Source organism: Schistocerca nitens, chromosome 2, assembly GCF_023898315.1.
Source record: "Schistocerca nitens isolate TAMUIC-IGC-003100 chromosome 2, iqSchNite1.1, whole genome shotgun sequence".
NCBI lineage: Eukaryota > Metazoa > Arthropoda > Insecta > Orthoptera > Acrididae > Schistocerca > Schistocerca nitens.
In genome coordinates this window covers 460,667,687-460,689,765 of record NC_064615.1, presented here as the reverse complement: position 1 = coordinate 460,689,765, position 22,079 = coordinate 460,667,687, and the positions used below count along the sequence as shown (strand labels likewise).

The 22,079-nt window shown below is 41.7% G+C and overlaps 1 protein-coding gene across 1 annotated transcript in view; it reads right to left on the bottom strand.

Moving 5' to 3' along the window:
- Positions 1 to 22,079, bottom strand: part of LOC126236351 (calpain-9-like) — a 1,155,357-nt gene that overhangs the window by 569,079 nt on the left and 564,199 nt on the right. Inside the window, exon 2 of the mRNA XM_049945582.1 lies at positions 15,490 to 15,568. Within this exon, the coding sequence (XP_049801539.1) occupies positions 15,490 to 15,568 (79 nt within the window). The remainder of the gene's footprint in view (positions 1 to 15,489; positions 15,569 to 22,079) is intronic.

Sequence of the window (22,079 nt, the reverse complement as noted above, 5' to 3'; positions counted from 1 at the left end):
AAACAGTGGAGGGATTGTGTCTTCTGCAGGCATTCTACGTGGTAAAGATGGAACTAAATGGCATAAGGAACTTTTTCGGGCAAGAAAGCTGCTGAAGCATAATATTTTGAGGGAAAGGGCTGGTCCACCCACATGCCCTAACAAAACTTCTTTCTATAAAAGACATCTCCAAGAGTTTATTTACAGAAGAAATGTGTGATACAATAGTACGTGAAACCACCAGGAAGGCAGATCAGGTATTCACAAACTACAACATCAATTCAGAAGGAGCAAAGAAAATGTGGAAACAATTGACAACTGAAGAATTTGAAGAATACCTTGGTATACTGATTACAGCTGGAGAAAGATTCTCTAACACTGAATGTGGAAAACAGATGAATTCCCATCGTACCGTACAAGCTTATCCCTCAACAGGTTTTGGCAGACATGTAGGTTTATAAGATTTGACAATGTGAACACTACAGCTGAGCGTTTCAAAAGTGATAAAGCTGCTGCAATATCTGACATATTTGAAATGCTAAATTCAAATCTTCGGAAAAACTATGTGCCTCATGATTGCTTCATTATTGATGAACAGCTTTCTTCTCACAAAGGAAAGACAAGATATACTCAGTACAGGCCCTCAAAGTCAGCCAAATGTGGCTTGAAGATTTGGTGGGTTTGTGATTCGTGAAATTCTTATCAAATAACTGGCCAAATTTATACAGATAAATCAGTTTCCGGAAGATAAACTAATCAAGCAATACAAGACACTGGAGCAGTACAAGACACTGGCAGAAAAATAGGAACTGACAATTTTTTACAATTCTATCATTTTAGCGAGACTTTTGATGACTTTGGATGTGTCCATAGTTGGTACCGAGAAACGAAACAAGTCCTATAAACCGCCAGAAATGCAACCTTCCTTTTCACGCTAAGAACTACCGTCTATATTTGAATTCAGTGAAGATAATGTTTCTCTGTGTTCATATGTTCCAAAGAAAAAGAAAGCAGTTCTAATGTCATCCACAATGCATTATGATGCATCACGTTCTGAATCTCTTTCAAAGACACATATTATACATTGTTATAACAGCACAAAAGGGGGCATTGATATGTTGGACTAGTTGTGTTCTCATTACAGTGTAAAAAGGAGGACACAGAAATGGCAGCTAGCATTTTTTACAAGGTTCTAGATATTGCTAGCTTAGCGGCATAATTATTTACGCAGAAAATAATCCTCAAGCAAAAATGTGACTCATAGATACAGACTGTTTCTACTGGATCTGGGAAAACATTTGGCAATGCCTTCCATGATCAGATCATCAAATTCTAATTTCCTGAGAAAATTTTCAGTGAAATAGAATATTGAGTGCATGAAGGAGGACCTCAAATTCTGTTTCCTGAACAAGTGAGGGCTCAGCCGTTTTTGACGGCTGAAAATCATTGTTGACTGTTCTGTATGCAAATCTCAATCAAAGAAGAGGAAGAGCAAACAAAAAAATGTTGCAAGAAATTTCGTGTAGTGAGTATTGCACTGCAACAACAGTGTGTGGACTTCCTGAATAAATAATAATTCCAAGTTTACCTTTTCACTGTAACGATCATAAAAATTTAGTAGCTATATAACATTACATAATTTACTCTGTCACAAACAGTAAAAAATTGACATATTTTGCACATATTTATCACCATATCTGTTGTATTATTACTCGGTTGTCTAGTAAATAATATTAATATTAATAGTTTTATCATATAAAATGAAGTATTTCATTTGTGACCTTCCCACCTGTTCTAATGAAGATATGTAGTTACCTGGGAAACCCAAATATAGATTAGAGAGTGCATTACTTCCCTTGCCATTTACATGCTCTTCTTTGAAAGTATTTAAATTTTGCTTTTACTGTGACATTTAAAAAGATGAAACTGCGGGAAAATGTGTGGCTTGTGTACTCCAGTGTCAACACACCTGAAAAATTGGCTAATGTACGAGTTATAAAGGTTACCTGGGTAACCTAATGTGGACACAAGGGTGACACACCTTCATGGAGAGATCAGGATAACACACAGCCGTCTACCGATTCCAAAGTTGCCCCTCATTAAAAATGTCGCCGGCCGTGTAGGCAAGATTTTGGAAAAGCTAAATATCACTGCAGTGCATATAATAATTTTGTGTGGCTCAACATCCTGGCGCATGCCTTTCAATTGGATGCCACTTCAGCGACCCACGTGCCCCTAATCTAACGCCTGTCACGTGCCATATCTGGCGAATCCTTACATGATTGGTAGGTGAATGCTAGGTTAAAGACAGGCTGAAAAAAATCTGTGGCCCGACTAGGATTCGACCCAGAGACCTTTCGGATTCCAGTCACGCCCTTTAGCGATAGACAAACAAGTGTGACACAGTGTAGTACAGAACCTGACGAGGGAGATACAGATATGTTTAAGGTTGACCAAGGACGTCCACCAAACGCTAGAAAAGGCAGGATTATAAAATGTTTGGTCTAGTCATTGACAAGTGTAAGTAGGTACTGTAATGGGACAAACTGCGTAGATTAATAGTATATTGCAGCACCGCTTGTTCGCCCACAACCTGCAACTAAACGTTTCACATATACGCGTATTGCCACAAGCTATATGGTGAAATCTAATGTTAATAACACTTGTAAGGCCTTAAGTTGCCAATTAAGTAACAGAGTATTATTTCAAAAGTAACTTCTGGAAATGAATTGTAAACAAACAGCCTATTATCGTATTTTTATATAACCTGTGTGCATAAAAAACCAACCAAGTAATGTATTTGGAACTTAAAGAAATTCTAGTTACATAATCCGAATTGCAATTAAGACGGAAAACAACCTTATATGTTTTGCATTATTGGATAATACTGATTACTACAAAAAAATCACGAAATCCAAGATAATCATTATTATGCTTTAAATTGATAATTTATTTCGCATGAAGTGATTTCCCATTCAATTACAAGTTTACGAAATGTAGCGTAAATAGATATCATATTTTGGTATTTCGCCAAAATATGTTGATTTCATAAAAAAACAGCTTTATGAGAATATCAAGCAATATGTATGGAATTCATGAAAACGTCATCCACAAAAATTAATTTGTAATTAATAAGAAAATCAAAATTTTGTACTTTTGCATTAATGGATGACATACAAAAAAATTATTTTGCAAGTAAATTACAAAATTAACAATTACAACCAATATGTATCAAATCGGCAATTTATTTCATGTAAAGCTACTGTAGCAAGAACTGTTGTAATTAAAGTTTTTAATTTTAAGTCATGTATTTGGCAGTTTCAAAAATTAGTGTTTTGTTTACTTGAATGTTGAAAATGATATATATAGGAGGGCTGCAGAGGCAAGAAGGGAGAAATTTTAGTTGCTATTGTGAGTTCTGTTATTTCTTACGGTGGAAATTCACAATGAATACCTAGAAAACGGACATTCGTGCTAATTTTTAGAAAACACGATGCCATAAATTATTATTACTCACGCTGCAATGACAGATTTACACCCTGTATTCTACGTGGACTACCGAACATAGATGAGTATACAGTCTAATAAAATTACTCCCAGCGACAAATACTGCTTTGAAATATTAAAAAAAAAATAATAATAATAGCTCTGACCACTATGGGACTTAACATCTGAGGCCATCAGTTCCCTAGAACTTAGAATTACTTAAACCTAATTAACCTAAGGACATCACATACATCCATGCCCGAGGCAGGATTCGAACCTGCGGCCGTAGCGGTCCCGCGGTTCCAGGCTGAAGCGTCTAGAACCGCTCGGTCACAACGGCCGGCCTTAAAGGTTCGCCACTGGTCGTATTTAAAGTATAAACATTCATGCTTGATTAATAGGCGGTACGGCCGGCTGGAGTGGCCGTGCGGTTCTAGGCGCTACAGTCTGGAGCCTAGCGACGGCTACGGTCGCAGGTTCGAATCCTGCCTCGGGCATGGATGTGTGTGTTGTCCTTAGGTTAGTTAGGTTTAATTAGTTCTAAGTTCTAGGGGACTGATGACCTCAGAAGTTAAGTCCCATAGTGCTCAGAGCCATTTAAACCATTTTTTTTAAATAGACGGTACGTCTTACTATTGTTACGAGAAACATGTAAAAACGAGGAGAGAAACTTACAGGCAAGTGTCGAAGAGGATAAGTGGATAGATTAACGTGAAGCAAGCTCTACAGTTAGTGGCTGATGGTTCAAATGGCTCTGAGCACTATGGGACTTAACATCTGAGGTCGTAAGTCCCCTAGAACTTAGAACTACTTAAACCTAACTAACCTAAGGACATCACACACATCCATGCCTGAGGCAGGATTCGAACCTGCGATCTGAGCGGTCGCGCGGTTCCAGACTGAAGTGCCTAGAACCGCTCGGCCACACCGGCCGGCTCTACAGTTAGTAAATCACAAGATTTAATTTAGTAAATTCCAGGCTGTGGCAGTCTCGAATGGATACTACAATAGGCTGTAAAGAGAGGAAACGTAAATTGCCAAAACGACAACAGTTTCACTCGTAAACGAGAAGACATTTACCTCAACCGTCTTTGGCATTCACTACTGCACAAGAAATACAACTGACTTCTACTAGGAGACACCGTACGTCACTAGCAGACAACGCACATACGTACACAAATCATAAAACATGTGACGTCACGCCCTAGAGTGCATATACGTCGCTACGACGATCCGCTACAGGCAGCAGCGAGCCAGTGGGCACAAGTGTCTAAGCTTCGGTCTCTCCTAAATGGTTCTTTGCAGATGGCTGCGAACCGTTTGGCTTTCCTAGAGAATCCATGACACCTCGGCTTTTTGTTGTTGTGGTCTTCAGTCCTGGGACTGGTTTGATGCAGCTCTCCATGCTACTCTATCCTGTGCAAGCTTCTTCATCTCCCTGTACCTACTGCAGTCTACATCCTTCTGAATCTGCTTAGTGTATTCATCTCTGGGTCTCCCTCTACGATTTTTACCCTCCACGCTGCCCTCCAAAACTAAAATGGTGATCCATCGATGTCTCAGAACATGTCCTACCAACCGATACCTTCTTTTCGTCAAGTTGTGCCCCAAGCTCCTCTTCTCCCCAATTCTATTCAATACCTCCTCATTAGTTATGTGATCTACCCATCTAATCTTCAGCATTCTTCTGTAGCACCACATTTCGAAAGCTTCTATTCTCTTCTTGTCTAAACTATTTATCGTCCACGTTTCACTTCCATACATGGTTACACTCCATACAAATACTTTCAGAAACGACTTCCTGACACTTAAATCTATACTCGATGTTAACAAATTTCTCTTCTTCAGAAACGCTTTCCTTGCCATTGTCAGTCTACATTTTATATCCTCTCTATTTCGACCATCATCAGTTATTTTGCTCCCCAAATAGCAAAACTCCTTTACTACTTTAAGCGTCTCATTTCCTAATCTAATTCCCTCAGCAACACCCTACTTAATTCGACTACATTGCATTATCCTCGTTTTTCCTTTTGTCGATGTTCATCTTATATCCTCCTTTCAAGACACTGTCCATTCCGTTCAACTGCTCTTCCAAGTCCTTTGCTGTCTCTGACAGAATTACAATGTCATCGGCGAACCTCAAAGATTTTATTTCTTCTCCATGGATTTTAATACCTACTCCGAACTTTTCTTTTGTTTCCTTTATTGCTTGCTCAATATACAGATTGAATAGCATCGGGAATAGGCTACAACCCTGTCTCACTCCCTTCCCAACCACTGCTTCCCTTTCATACCCCTCGACTCTTATAACTGCCATCTGCTTTCCGTACAAGTTGTAAATAGCCTTTCGCTCCCTGTATTTTATTCCTGCCACCTTCAGAATTTGAAAGAGAGTATTCCAATTGTGGTGTCACCGCCAGACACCACACTTGCTAGGTGGTAGCCTTTAAATAGGCCGCGGTCCGGTAGTATACGTCGGACCCGCGTGTCGCCACTATCAGTGATTGCAGACCGAGTGCCGCCACACGGCAGGTCTAGAGAGTCTGTCTAGCACTCGCCCCAGTTGTACAGCCGACTTTGCTAGCGATGGTTCACTGACAAATTACGCTCTCATTTGCCGAGAAGATAGTTAGCATAGCCTTCAGCTACGTCATTAGCTACGACCTAGCAAGGCGCCATTATCATTTGCTATTTATCTTGTGATGCATGTACCGTCAGACCGATGTTCACCAATTATGGATTAAAGTTAAGTATTCCAGAAGCTACGTACTTTTTTTACTAGACTCAATTACTTTACCTGTTCCAGACCTCACGCCAGCCTGCGTGAGCTTAAACGCGTGCCTTTCGGCTACCTCACAGTGGCTTGGCTGTCTTGCCAAGTCACAACACCAATCAACATTGTCAAAAGCTTTCTCTAAGTCTACAAATGCCAGAAACGTAGATTTGCCTTTCCTTAATCTTTCTTCTAACATAAGTCGTAGGGTCAGTATTGCCTCACGTGTTCCAATATTTCTACGGAATCCAAACTGATCTTCCCCGAGGTCAGCTTCTATCAGTATTTCCATTGGTCTGTAAAGAATTCGCGTTTGTATTTTGCAGCTTTGACTTATTAAACTGATAGTTTGGTAATTTTCACGTCTGTCAACACCTGCTTTCTTTGGGATTGAAATTATTATATTCTTCTTGAAGTCTGTGGGTATTTCGCCTGTCTCATACATCTTGCTCACCAGATGGTAGAGTTTTGTCAGGACTGGCTCTCCCAAGGCTGTCAGTAGTTGTAATGGAATGTTGTCTACTCCGGTGGCCTTGTTTCGGCTTAGGTCTTTCAGTGCTCTGTCAAACTCTTCACGCGGTATCATATCTCCCATTTCATCTTCATCTACATCTTCTTCCATTTCCATAATATTGTCCTCAAGTACATCGCCCTTGTATAGACCCTCTATATACTCCTGTCACCTTTCTGCTTTCCCTTCTTTTCTTAGAACTGGGTTTCCATCAAAGCTCTTGATATTTATGCAAGTGATTCTCCTTTCTCCAAAGGTTTCTTTAATTTTCCTGTAGGCAGTATCTATCTTACCCCTAGTGAGATAAGCCTCTACATCCTTACATTTGTCATCTAGCCATCCCTGCTTAGCCATTTTGCACTTCATGTCGATATCATTTTTGAGACGTTTGTATTCCTTTTTGCCTGCTTCATTTCCTGCATTTTTATATTTTCTCCTCGGCTTAACAGCTTGGAAAGTCTTAGTTATTGTACTATCCAAACAAACATAAAAATCAGGTACTGACTTGTGATTATCGCGTGATAGAAAAAAATGTAAACAATATTTTGAAGGTAGGAGAGCACAATGGATGTCCTTGTCTGACGTTCCATTGCCTGCCTCGTATGAGATACGCGTGTATTCCCGAATTCGGCGGCATTCGCAGCTGGAGCCGGGGCCTGCCAGCATGGCGGCTGCCCGTACGCCGCCGACGTAGCAAGGAATTCCGCGCTTGCGGATCTCCTCGCTGCCTGCTACCACATGCCGAGTGTTTCTCATCGCAATACCGGATACGTCGGCGCAGAATAAGAAATAAACCACGTTCGCGTTACGACTTAGACGAAGGGTCTCACTTCTCGGCGAAATAAGCAACAAGTGAAACACGTACAGCCCGTAGCAGCAGCCACAGGTTCTCTGGAGATACGTGAGCACCTGCACAGGTATTCGTCCTAGGACGTCCTACTGACTAAACCTACGGCCACGGCGTATACAGTAGTTGGCTATGCGCTCTCGTTTATTTACAATCTACAGTGTCGCAAATCCAGGATATGATCTAGTACGTTTTGTTCTTCTCTAGCGACGTGCAAGTTAAAGAATACAATTTACATCTGATAATACAAGATGTACTGCGTCTTGGAAGTGACAAGTTAGCATTGCGCTTTACTCAGTGCGCGCACTGAAAATACCGGTGACAACGTATGGCTCAAGGACGTTAGAATGTGTTCCCACGTGCTTTCCTATACAGTGATGAAACCACGTACACGCCGGAACATACTCGCAAGAAACGTCTTACGACTCTTACTTCACGTCAGTCTGGAACCATGCTGGGCGACATAAGATTTTGCTAGTGTTTTCTCGTACACAAGGTGTCCCAAATACTGAGGTTATTGCCTGACGGCGTGAATGAATCATCAATAGATGAAATCTTGCGACAAATTTCAGTTGTATGGTCTCGCTGGAGAGCAATTATTCTCTCTCGTGCATAAAATAGCAGTATGCCTACAAAGTTGCCATACAGTGTATGTTTCCAGTGTTGCTGTTGTTTTGCTGTAGCAGCAGTGCCTCTACTCCTTCTACTACTGCTACTACTACTACTACTACTAGTAGTAGTAGTAGTACTAGTAGTAGTAGTAGTATAATGGTTAGTCAACTGAAAATTACATAGGTGGAAAAAGTAAGAAGAGTTTTGATTGTTTCAAAAGTAACACATTTACCCCACTGTGAGACAAGACAGTCAATGCCTTCACGGAAAAACGTTTGCGGTTTGCTTCAGAACCATGATTGTACTCAGGCGAGTCCACATGTTGTCAAGGTTGTTCAGTGTACGCTGTAGAAATTTCACAGTGAGGCCCCTACTTATTCTCCATACAGTTCTGATCTCTCCCCATGCGATTTCCATGTTTTTGGAGACCTGAAGAAAGACATTCGTGACCGTCGATTTGTTTCGGGCGAAGAAGTCCATGCCGGGTACAGTCATGGTTCCGTAAGAAGATTCCAACATTTTTCTACAAAGGAATTGACCGTCTTGTCTCACAGTTGGGTAAATTTAGTAACAAGTAGAGTGATTATTTTTGAAATATTAAACAGTTTACTTACTTTTTTCCATCTGCTTCCTTTTCATTGGTTGCCCCATTTACACTCATGCTCATAAATTAAGGATAATACTGATACATGGTAAAACAAAGCCCTGGTGGACGGTTTGCGGATTTAAATCACCTCGTGGTATGACCATGCGGTGCATTTGACCTGCGGTCGTCACACTGCGTCGCCGGCAGCAATCCACGTACGCAGAGGTGTGTTGGTGCGTGTCAGAGTACGGTGCAGCGAGTAAGTGTGCAGACGTTTTCAGACGTGCTAATGGTAACTGTGTGTTGAAAATGGCTCAAAGAACACATATTGATGACGTTATGGGGGAGAGAATACTAGGGAGACTGGAGGCTGGTCAAACACAGCAGGTCATAGCACGGGCCCTCCGTGTGCCACAAAGTGTGATCTCACGATTATGGCAACGATTCCAGCAGACAGGAAATGTGTCCAGGCGCTACAGTACGGGACGTCCACAGTGTACAACACCACAAGAAAACCGATACCTGACCATCAGTGCCCGCAGACGGCCACGGAGTACTGCAGGTAGCCTTGCTCGGGACCTTACCGCAGCCACTGGAACAGTTGTCTCCAGACACACTGTCTACAGGCGACTGAACAGACATGGTTTATTCACCCGGAGGCCTGCAAAGTGCATTACACTGACCCCTGGTCACAGGAGAGCCCGTAAAGCCTGGTGTCAAGAACACAGTACATGGTCATTGGAACAGTGGTACCAGGTTATGTTCACGGACGAGTCCAGGTATAGTCTGAACAGTGATTGTCGCCGAGCTTTCATCTGGCGTGAACCAGGAACCAGATACCAACCCCTTAATGCCCTCGAAAGGGACCTGTATGGAGATCGTGGTTCGATGGTGTTGGGTGGGATTATGATTGCTGCACGTACACCCCTGCATGTCTTTGACAGAGGAACTAAACAGGTCAGGTGTATCGGGACGTCATTTTGCACCAGTATGTCCACCTTTTCAGGGATGCAGTGGGCCCCGCCATCCTCCTGATGGATGATAACGCACGGCCCCACCGAGCTGCCATGGTGGAGGAGTACCTTGAAACAGGCGAATTGAGTGGCCTTGCTGTTCTACAGACCTAAAGCTCATCGAGCACGTCTGGGGTACGCCCGGTCGACGTATCGCTGCACGTCTTCAAACCCCTACGACACTTCAGGAGCTCCGCCGGGCACTGGTGCAAGAATGGGAGGCTATACCCCAGCAGCTGCTCGACCACCTGATCCAGAGTGTGCCAACCGGTTGTGCAGCCTGTGTACGTGTGGATGGTGATCATATCCCATACTGATGTCGGGGAACATTCGCTGGAAACAGTGGCGTTTTGTAGCACATGTGTTTCGGGATGGCTTTCTCAACTTGTCACTAATTCCGTGGACTTACAGATCCGTGTCGTGGGTGTTCCCTATGTGCCTATGCTATTAGCGCCAGTTTTGTGTAGTGCCACGCTGTGTGGCACCACATTTTGCAATTATCCTTAATTTATGAGCATGAGTGTAATAGCAGTAGTACTTTCAGTTCATCTGTGGATCATTTTTACAATAATACTGGACATGCCGTGGCGTTGCAACTTCGGAACAAAATATTATTCCATATACGAAGGTTGTTCAATAAATAATGGCCCATTATTTTTATTGTTACATCTGTTAATAAATATAAGAAAACGTCCCTTTACATGCTTCAAATGTGAAGTTTCTTCTGCACTTGTGCAAAGTTTCGAACAATTCCTGCAGACGGTAGAGTCGTGGTGAACCATCAAAATAACGTCTGGGCAAGACACTCGTTACTTGCTATACTTGAATTCTTGGTTGCGAAAAAATTAAACCGTGGTCAACATCCATAATCGTTTGTGTGCAGTGTGTGGTAATGGTGTTGTTGTTAGGAGTACTGTCGGGTGGTAGATAAAGAGAGTTAAATCGTCAGGAAGCAGAAACAGAGCTCCACGACCGGCCACGTAGAGGACGTCCCATCGCAGCCGTCGCTACGGACAAGGCGAGTCGCGCGGGTGCGACTATTCGTGCAGACTGGCCAGTCACAACACGACGTTTAGCTTCACAGCTGCCTGTGAGCACTGGAAGTACGTTTGCAGTAGCTAGGACTCCAGTGACTCTTGGATGTTCAAAACTGTGCTCAAGATATGTTCGACGAGTGCTCGCAACAACCACAAGATTCAAAGAAAATCATTTCCTCTGAACTCTTGGAGCAATTTGTGGCCAATGGGGAGATCTCACAAGTGACGAAACCTGGAGTCATCATTGTGAATTTTTACCATTAGGAAATACGTGCTTTTACACAACGCTGGAGTAAGGTATGATATAGAAAAATAGTACATGTAAAATAAATGTTGATTAATATTGTTACCAACTTCTCCCTTTTAAGAATTAACATGTTCTGAGAAAATAATTCTTGGACATTATTTATTGAATTTCCTTGCCTGTATACTGGCATTTATCCACTCACATGTCTAGGATGAGACACGTATTCGGCCGTACCCAAGCTGCAGAAAGCATCCTCGCATTTGTTTGAAGTAAATTAGTGAAACCGCGGAAGCCTAAATCGGCACGTTTGGACGGGGACTCGAGCCTCCTCTCTCCCGAATACAAGGCCAATTTGTTTAAAACAGTGCAGCTACATTCCGTTTATCCCTAATATCCGATACTATTTCGTTTATACATTCTTACAAGCAAGTTATTAAATAATGTAAAAAGCTAGTGTTACACCGTTCATTCGTTTCTCAGTACTGATCACACAACACGTGATAGACACTGTACACGCATTATTTCATAGTGTAACACTACACTATCCGCTGACATCAGGAGCATGATGAAGATTTTTAATTAGCATTACGTGTATTGTAACTTCCCATTTTCTATCCCGGAAAACTGAGTCATCATTGCTTCATAGTGAGTAAGATATTGAGCTCAAAAGAAGGATCAGACGTTAACATTATCCACAGCAAAGCTTTTGTATAAGATTTTCCAGTAAATAGAGAACATTTTAAAAATTTGAATGCGTGGTGCTATTTTTTTTCCTGAACCTGTATTCGAGTGTATAACTCACCATCAGTGGCATTTGACAGAGAGGAACAAACAACTGCATATACATCAATTTCTTCAACACCAGTGCATATCACAGACGTATATAAATATGATCTTAGAAACAACAAAAGACAGGCAATATAGACTCTTTGGTCTATCAGTTCCATGTTTACACTTCATGACAATTACGTCAGAAATGATCAAGAATTGTCACTGCCTAAGATTTGGCAGCAATAACATACGAACTGTATACTATGTGATATCGTATGGGCTGACACGCATGTCGCGAATACACAGATACACTACGTAAGTAAACTTATATTTCTGCTATTATATGTACAGTTGTCATATTTTAGAAACTGATGTATATACAGCTGTTTCTTACTGTGTATCAGATGCCATTGACAATGGGTTATAAGCCCGAATGCTGATTTGGCAACTTAACATTTCAAGTGCAGGTCATGGTTTTTAGAAGATGTTCTTTAATAACGAAAACACTGCAGTGTGAATGTGTGTTGTGAAATGACATATATTTTCTTATTATTATTTACTTGTGTTACATTCCTTAACAAAAACAGACTCTGTGCTACCTAAGTAAACCTTCGCTGCATAGAACATAATGCTTAACAGGTACTTTTCAATTGTCTTCTTAGGTATATTTGTCTTTCTAATCTCTTTAATATCCTTTGGCAAGTTACTGTATTGTTTCTTTCCTTGGCACGAAACGCTGTTTTGAATTTCTTGGTAAATGTAATTACGATGCAGACCTTGTTCCACACCCAAGGACAGAGTTATTTGGGCAGTAATGAACAAGGTTTAGTTCTCATGTCCATAACTGATTAGTATTGTTGTTGCGTTCTTTGGTCTGAAGACTTTTTTGATGCAGTTCTCAACGTTACTCTATCCTGCGCAGGCTTTTTCATCTCCGAATGATTACTGCCACCTACAACCATGCGAACCTGCTTACCGTACTCATCTCTTGGTCTCCCTACACAATTTTTATCTCTCTCACTTCCCTCCATTGGTGATCCCTTGACGTCTCAAAATGTGTGGTAAACGTACTCAGACGATGCAGTTGAAATCCGCAGCGCTTCGAATATATCTTTATAGTGAGTCTGCTTACTATTTTTGGTTATTGTTCTTATTGCCCTTTCCTGTAGTGTGAAAACTATATTCATATTTTGTACATTTATTCTGAATAAAACAATTACGTAACTGAGAGTTGAGTGTACATATGAACATTACTCAACTATGTGGTGCGGAGAAAAACAGATCCGACTGTTCATCTACTAAGAGCAGATAAGAACTGGAGTACGAAGTACCTAAGAAATCAAATGTTTACAGTATATAATATTGCATGTTCGGTTAAGGAATACGAGAGCATAAGTAACGAAGGCGCATTGAACGAAGTGTAGCCTCGAAATAGACCACCATCCGTCCCTTGCTTGTGTTAGAGTGTGCTACGATGTTGGTACACAGGTAGACTGGTGTGCACAATTAGGGGTACGGCTTCCAATCGATTTTGAGAGCTCCCGCAGTTCACATTAACCGCGGTTGTCCATGGTGCCAAGCAGCTTGACAAACCATCCTTCCAAAAGTTCGCCCTGAACAAGGCTCGATAATGTAAAGTGTTCATTTCTGTACCGTCTTGCTTGCACTAGATCATTGTTGTTATACAAACTAAAGTGAGGCTTTCTGGCGAAGACGATTACCACCATTCTCTACACTACGGTCTGTCGGATGGACCATATCGACCACATTCCCTGATAATAGCGAATATTTTTTAGGGATAAAATGATGCGTATTAGGCAAGCTGATTAAAAATAAAATGAATGTGAATTTTCCATTTCCTTGAAACTGGAGCTAAAATGGTTAACTTCCAAATTTCGGAATAGAAAATCGCCCAAAATCTGTGTGGAACAGTTGTCAGTCGGAATAACATTTTAAATATTGCACCGATTGATTAGCGACATAACAATTTTTCCGGCACTTGCTAGTTGAATAACGCTTAGTCACAGAAACGTAAATTTTGTAGGTCTTTTAGCGTTTTCATACAAAAACTTTTCTTTGAAATTTCTGTTTCGAATAACCAGCGTATTCTTAGAAGTAAGAATTTGTGTTTTTAAACTGTAAATAGTTCATACATTGTTACAAAATAACACGTCGGTCTGTTTTTGCTCTACTGTGAGAATTTTCAAAATGCTTTCCATCTCGTTCTAAGTACGCCCTTTTCCACTCTCACCGTACCCAACATTTCCCAAGCTGACATTCTGGAAAAGTGAGAAATGACCCTTGTAACTTGATTATGTAACTCCATTTGGATGAGGCGTGGGGGGTTTCTCACACAATCGCCTGCAGACAACACATTGACCTCCGTTGTCACGTGAAGCCCTTCATGCTGTATCTATCACTAAGATCGTCATTCAGAGGACGTCGCTCATACTTGGCACGCCTGGGCTCTGTTTAAAGCCAACCACGAACCTGCTCTGAGTCCCATATCATTACACGCTTTCTCTGTGCGGATTCCAGCTACAGTAGTCGAAGAGTTATTTATATTGGTCATTATTTCATACAAACCATGTGCAAGAATTATCATGGTTTCATTGTTAATAAAATGCTCAAAAAAAGCAAACAAATCACCTAATTTAATTTTTCAACGGAAGATACAGACTAATAAATACTGGTACCTTTCTGAGGATTGATAAAATTTCGTCATAACTCGGGATACTCTTTCAAAAGACTGAAAACACTACTAAAACGGCGTGACATTTAGGTAACCAGTATTCCCGGTGTTAGAGCATGAAGTTGTGAAGACAATGAAACGTTTATTTTATGCACATGAGCCAATTAAAATTTCCCGGAAACTTTTTTTGGGCGTTTTTAGACACGCTAATCCCAACAGGAAGAAGATAATTAGAAAAGCCTTTGGCACAAGTCCGATCACTAAAAAAATAGTTTTCAACGTAATTTAGCTGCGCAAATGGAAATTAAAATTTAATGTGTCAGAACGTTACCATAGACATGTATTTTTATCGCTCCAAACCGTCTGTTGTGCTCGATTTGAACTTTCCATACTAACCCACGTGTCTTCACTCCTTCTAATGGTCTCTGAGTGAAATGGTTTCCGGGACATCTGGAGACACAGTCTTACATTTCTTCAGATGATGAATGATTTATCCTATCTGCGTACGTAAACTCAAGTAACAAGCGCTATTGTGTACAATAAAATGATCAGTACGCTGAACGGCGTAATGTTACGATAGACTTTGCTGGGCAGTTTACATCCAGTTCTACAGTGATAACTCAGAACATTGTCGCCGTACCTCGTTGTTTTTTGAATTTCATTGTCAGAAGTCACTGCTTCTGAGCCAAGTTAAGCACAGACCACCTAAGTGCGGTTATTTGTGCAGTTATTTGCACTTCCTTTTACGACCAGTCACGCGTTGCTTTTAGTTACGATATTACGCGCATCTAGGTTGTTTCCCCAAAATAAATCTGAGACTCTCTAGCAATTCATCGAGGCTTTTGTTTTCTGTTGGGCAGCAAGTAGCCCTCCAGAGGTGCCACGTGGCGAAGTGTAGGCGAGTAGACGGGCGCCGTGAGGGAGCGCAGGCTTACCTCGACAGCGTCGACTGCTTGTCGTCGGGCCGCGACACGTATCCATTCGTCCAGAGCCGGTTGGCCGCTGCACCGCCATCTGCAATACCAAATTCAGTTTTGAAAATCGTTGACAAAGGACAGAAACTCAAAGATAGAAAAAAGAAAACTTTGGACAGTACACTCGAGAAACAGAATTTCGTCACTTTAGGCTCTTTCCTTCTTATTAGAAACACTTTGAAAATTCACAGACCAACATGGAAAGTGACCAGTTAGTACCTTCACTAAGCGGTTTCAAATCGATATTCCAACATTTTTATGCGTTTGGGACATGTTGATAGGATTGGATTGTTTAGGGGGAAAGCCGGCCGAAGTGGCCGTGCGGTTAAAGGCGCTGCAGTTTGGAAGCGCAAGACCGCTACGGTCGCAGGTTCGACTCCTGCCTCGGGCATGGATGTTTGTGATGTCCTTAGGTTAGTTAGGTTTAACTAGTTCTAAGTTCTAGGGGACTAATGACCTCAGCAGTTGAGTCCCATAGTGCTCAGAGCCATTTGAACCATTTTTTAGGGGGAAGAGACCAAACAGTGAGGTCATCGGTCTCATCGGATTGGGGAAGGACGAGGGAGGAAGTCGGCCGTGTCCCTTCAAAGGAACCATCCCGGCATTTGCCTGCAGCGAATTAGGGAAATCACGGAAAACCTAAATCAGGATGCCCGGACGTGGGATTGAACCGTCGTCCTCCCGAATGCGAGTTCAGTGGGCTAACCACTCCGCCACCTCGCTCGGTGGACATGTTGATAAATTAGATGCTGATGGGGGCATATTTTCAGTACAGAGAGAATCTATTCGCACAGACGAAAAACGGTGTGAGTACTGGAGTGTATAACGTTATTCGACCTTTTCATGAGAAGTTCGCAACACAGCATTCACGGAGGACGTGCGACGGGCAATTCAGCGACATCTTTCGGCCTTCTAAGGATGGTCAAAGCACGGTAATCACGAACATAGGAGCATCATAAAGACGCTTCGCAGAGACAGCTGGCTGCAGTGCGAGGCTGCAGAACGAGTGGTGGCGAGGTGGGCTCAGGACAACACTGAGGCAAGGAGGGCAGGCACAGGCCCTTCCAGAAGGTCTACACCATGAGAAGATCGCACTATTGTTCTAATAGCTCTAACGCTCTGACGAATAAACGGGTGGGACTCGCTGAAACTGGGGCAGACTGCCGCCACTAACCGTCGGGAACAGACCGCACGAATTTGGATTGCAATCTTGGATTGGTATGCGCCATTTACGGCTACATCATACCACGTACGAGCAGGAGTCAACTGGGGCATTAAGTGACATCTTGCGCTATTCAGCGATTAGTCCCGCTTCTGTCTGTGGCGTTCAAATGGTTCAAATGGTTCTGAGCACTATGGGACTTAACATCTGTGGTCATCAGTCCCCTAGAACTTAGAACTACTTAAACCTAACTAACCTAAGGACATCACACACATCCATGCCCGACGCAGGATTCGAACCTGCGACCGTAGCTCTGTGGCGTTCAGATCGATGGAATGTCTCCAAAGACGACCTGAAGAAATATTTCAAGTATCAGCGTTTCTCGAGAGCCATACCTCTGCAGTTCTTGGAACAACGGTGAGAGGAGCTATTGGATTTGACAGTAATACGTTAGGAGAATGGTGAATCGTGTTGTCACACACAATATGAGAAATGTAGAAAATGGCGTTTTCCGAGAGAAAAACACAAGCCTCCACACGACAGTTTACACCACAACTGCCTTCACAACTTGTGTCGATCCTTGACTGGCCTGTCCTGGCCTGCGATTTGTCACTTACACAGCGTGTGTGGGACGCGAAGGGAAGGCGTATAATCACATATGAGCCTCTGCCTATTAATGTGTCATGAAATGACACAGAATGCGTTTAGAACATGGTAATAAATTCATCAGGATGTCACTCACAGGCTGTTTGCTTCCATGTTACAAGAAATACAGGAATGTTTTCGGGCGAGGGTGTCAGAATTCATACTGATGTTGATGACGGATGTCATTTCCGAATGGAATGGAAATTATCATTTAATACATATTACGTGATGAACATCTCTACAATGAAACTTCCTGGCAGATTAAAACTGTGTACCAGACCGAGACTCGAACTCGGGATCTTTGCCTTTGGCGGGCAAGTGCTCTACCAACTGAGCTACCCAAGCACGACTCATGTCTCCGCAATATCCTTTCTTCGAGGAGTGCTAGTCCTGCATGGTTCGCAGGAGAGCTTCTGTAAAGTCTGGAAGGTAGGAGACGAGGTACTGGCAGAAGTAAAGCTGTGAGGACGGCCCGTGAGTCGTGCTTGGATAGCTCAGTTCGAAGAGCACTTGCCCGCGAAAGGCAAAGGTCCCGAGTTCGAGTCTCGGTCCGGCACACAGTTTTAATCTGCCAGGAAGTTTCATATCAGCGCACACTCCACTGCAGAGTGAAAATCTCATTCTGGATCTATACAATGTTTAATAAACATCGAACTGGTATGACAGTTTTCATTTCCGTCAATTACTATTTACATACCACAGACAAAAAGTTTTTTTTTTTCACTGCTCCAACTAAGTAACATTGCTAAGACTTATAACTGAAAAGGTAACTCAGTTAGAATGTAATTTTTCATTTGGAGTGTAAGCTGTAAAGCACATTGTTCCTTATATTAAAGAGTACAGTCTGTAGTAATAGTCCCATCAAAATGTAGTTATTTCTTCGAGACTTTCAGTGTCTCTCTGTATAATTTGTCTATTAAATAGATTTGGTTTTACATCAGAACGTGAAATTACAAAGCGTTTCAACATTTCAGTTCAGTTAAATCAATGCATTTTAAAAACGTCCTTAAACAGAAATTATACACCTAAATTCTTTTGGAACTCTGTCAAGCAAGGTATCCAATAGCCAGTAGTAATGGCTGTCTGCCACGATAAGCTCAATTCGTTATTTTCGCAATTGGAAGAATCATTTTTAAAAATATGTCCTGCGTACGTGCTATAAAACTGAAACAGAAAATGGCGGGACAAGTAAAGCAGCACTAAATTCATATTTTTGAATTTTTTCTTAAAAGCTCAATATCTACATGCTGGCTCCTTTTCCACTTCTTGCTTCGTATTACGCTCCTATGCTGCGTGTACCAGAAAGACTCCACTGCAGCTCAGCACTGGAGGCTTCTGCAGTTCCTACTCCGGGGATCTGTCTTCACGCATCAACTTTGGAGTACGGGCTGAAGATGGTCCGCCTTTGGGCTGTAACCGGTCACCATTAAATGTGGTCTGAGCAATCTATATTGTTTTTATAAGTACAGCTGTGAAGATCAATCGCTGTTTTACGTAAATGTTTTCGAAAAAATTACGTTTTTCTACATGTAGAAAATCAAATTAGTTGGAATCTCTAAGTCAACGTGTATCCTCTTATAGTCCCTCAAGGCGGACGTCTTGGCACACATCACAGTGTCATCAGCAAACATCTGGCGATTGCTGCTCATCCTGTCTATGCGATTATGTGTATCTATCACGTAGGAAGTCTTCGAGCCACTCACATATCTGGGAACTTATTGCGTATACTCAGACCTTCGTTAATATTTTGCAAATGCGGCACCACGTAAAACACTTTCCGGAAATCTAGGCTTATGGAATCTGCCTGTGGTCCTTCATCCGTGATTCGCAGAATATCATGTGAGAGCAGGGGAAGCTGAGCTTCACACTACCGATGCTTTCTAAATCCGTGCTCATTTGTAGACAAGAGCTCTTCCCCTTCCAGATACTGGTGCCGGCTGTCAGAATCGATGTGCCATGTCGCCCTGTGCAAGGAGCATCGTGTATAATCGATCAAGAGCGAGAGTTCAAAATATACAGTCTTTGTCGGATTTGGAACGAAAACAGGGCCTGAACGTAGGTCGAGGTTCGACACTGACAAACAGTGGCGAGAGGCAGTTGCGGGAACGGGGGCTGCACTGGCACTGCAAACTGACACGCGTGGTGGATAACTTGGGTGAGGGCAGCTGGGAAGCCGTAGCGGGGCGTGCATCGCCATGTGCTGCCGCTCGCCACACATGTGGACCCCACCTGGCGCCACCAGCTGGTCTGCGACAGGCTCGCATTGCAGGCCGCACTCGTGCCCGCTGCAGGCCTGGTCGCAGCTTATCACCGTCAACTGACCGCGTCTGAGGTTTTCCAGAATACGCGGAAATATCGTTGTTGACTTATTACATGGATGCCGAGCAGCCATTGGAAGCAATCACATCTATTGAATATTTGCGGCTTCAGGAAGAATGTAATAGTTCCACCAAATCCCCCCCCCCCAAAAAAAAAAACCAGATCATTATATGTGAACATTACCGACCTATCAGTTTAATAAATCATAGTTACAAGAAACTAACACCAATTATTTAGAGAACAATGGAAAAACTCGCTGGACAAGACCATTTTGGCCTCCGGACAGGGTTACCAGGCCCAAAAGTATAAAAGTCGAACTGGGCGTTATACAGGGACTGGATGTTATACATGGCCAGACGTTTTGCTCTAAAAGCCGGCCGGACTGTTGTTGTTGTTGTTGTTGTTGTGGTCTTCAGTCCTGAGACTGGTTTGATGCAGCTCTCCACGCTACTCTATCCTGTGCAAGCTTCTTCATCTCCCAGTACTTACTGCAACCTACATCCTTATGAATCTGCTTAGTTTATTCATCTCTTGGTCTCCCTCCACGCTGCCCTCCAATGCTAAACTGGTGATCCCTTGATGCCTCACAATATGTCCTACCAACCGATCCCTTCTAATAGTCAAGTTGTGTCACAAACTCCTCTTCTCCCCAATTCTATTCAATACCTCCTCATTAGTTATGTGATCCACCCATCTAATCTTCAGCATTCTTCTGTAGCACCACATTTCGAAAGCTTCTATTCTCTTCTTGTCCAAACTATTTATCGTCCATGTTTCACAGAATTACAATGTCATCGGTGAACCTCAAAGTTTTTATTTCTTCTCCATGGATTTTAATACCGACTCCGAATTTTTCTTTTGTTTTCTTTACTGCTTGCTCAATATACAGATTGAATAACATCGGGGAGACGCTACAACCCTGTCTCACTCCCTTCCCAAACCGGACTATATATTTTAAATACAAATAGGCTCCACTGAGTATTTCAGTGGTTTATTAACCCACTGACTTACTAATATTTTTCCCCGTAGTTGACCCTATATTTATTATTTCAGTTTACGAAAGTCAGAATATTTAGTCTCACACAGTTTTCGCAAAATTACATAACGTTTCCGATAGGAATTCTTTGTAAATCCTTCCTTACTATTTATCGAAGTGATGAAGAGCGACGATAATACTCATTTAGATGTTTTTGTTGGTGTGCTTTACCCGAAAAATTACAGGCATGTACAACGCCACTATACATTTCTCATACTCATACCGTGTATCACTTTTCTCCTTCCTTGCTTTGTACACTACACAATTTCTGGATGGTGTTTTCTTGACGGGATTGAGGGGGGATAAACCTAACAAAACCCGATAACAATTGTTTATGACTCTCAAAATATCAACAGAAATCGAGTGCGTTATACGCCACTAAATAGATCGATTTCTCAGATTTCCAATGGTATATAACAGTTCATACCATCTATTAACAGAAGCCGGCAATGTAATAACAGACTTCAAACCTGTGAGCTGGCTGTATAAGCCAATGGTTTAATAACTAGTTACAGTAAGTTCTTTGCGAGATTAACGCTAACAGTGCTTGAACTTTTTAAAAAATCGGTAAAGACCCCTATAATTTGCCAATGATTATAGCAGATTCTTCTTCATTTTCGTCGTCTTCATAAATAGCCTAATTTCCAAGTAAACTAAAATTTCTTCATGAAAGAAGAAAACAGCTGTCTATTCTCCTAGGGCGGAAAACGAAACGATATTCAATAATTTCAGTTTGACTTCCAAGAAATAACAATTATCTGTAGTGAAATATTAATATTTCTCAAGTGAACCCACTTTATGAAGAACGTCGGTTTTATTTATAATTCATTTATTTATTGTTCACGTAACCTGACCAGAGAAGGACGTTAGGTCTTCTTTTACATTTGACCAGAAACCACATATACAAAAAACTATTACATGATAACCGCAATAATAATAATTTGCATTACTGGTAAAAATAATAATTGACAATACTAATAACAACAACGCTATTAATAGTTATAAAATAATGGGGGAATTAAGAATGATAACAGTTAGCTATTACACAACAAACTCAATAATAATAATTCACATTATTAACAATAAGTAATAATATGTAATAATAATAATAACAGTAACAATAACAATAAAATAACGGAGACATTAACGAGAAGTGGAAGGGATAAGGAAACAGAGGAGGTTCAAAATGAATGTGAAAATGGCTTCTAGCAAAGAAGAGAATTTCAATAGAGAACTGTATAGACAAGGGGAGGGAAAAGTGGTGAGGGAAGGGGTATTGATGAGAGTGAGCTACAAGAAGAGAGAGCTATTATGGTAGAAGATAAGCCATTAGACGTGTTTCGAAGTTGTAAGGGATTTTAATTTCTCTGATAATAATATTTTGAGAAA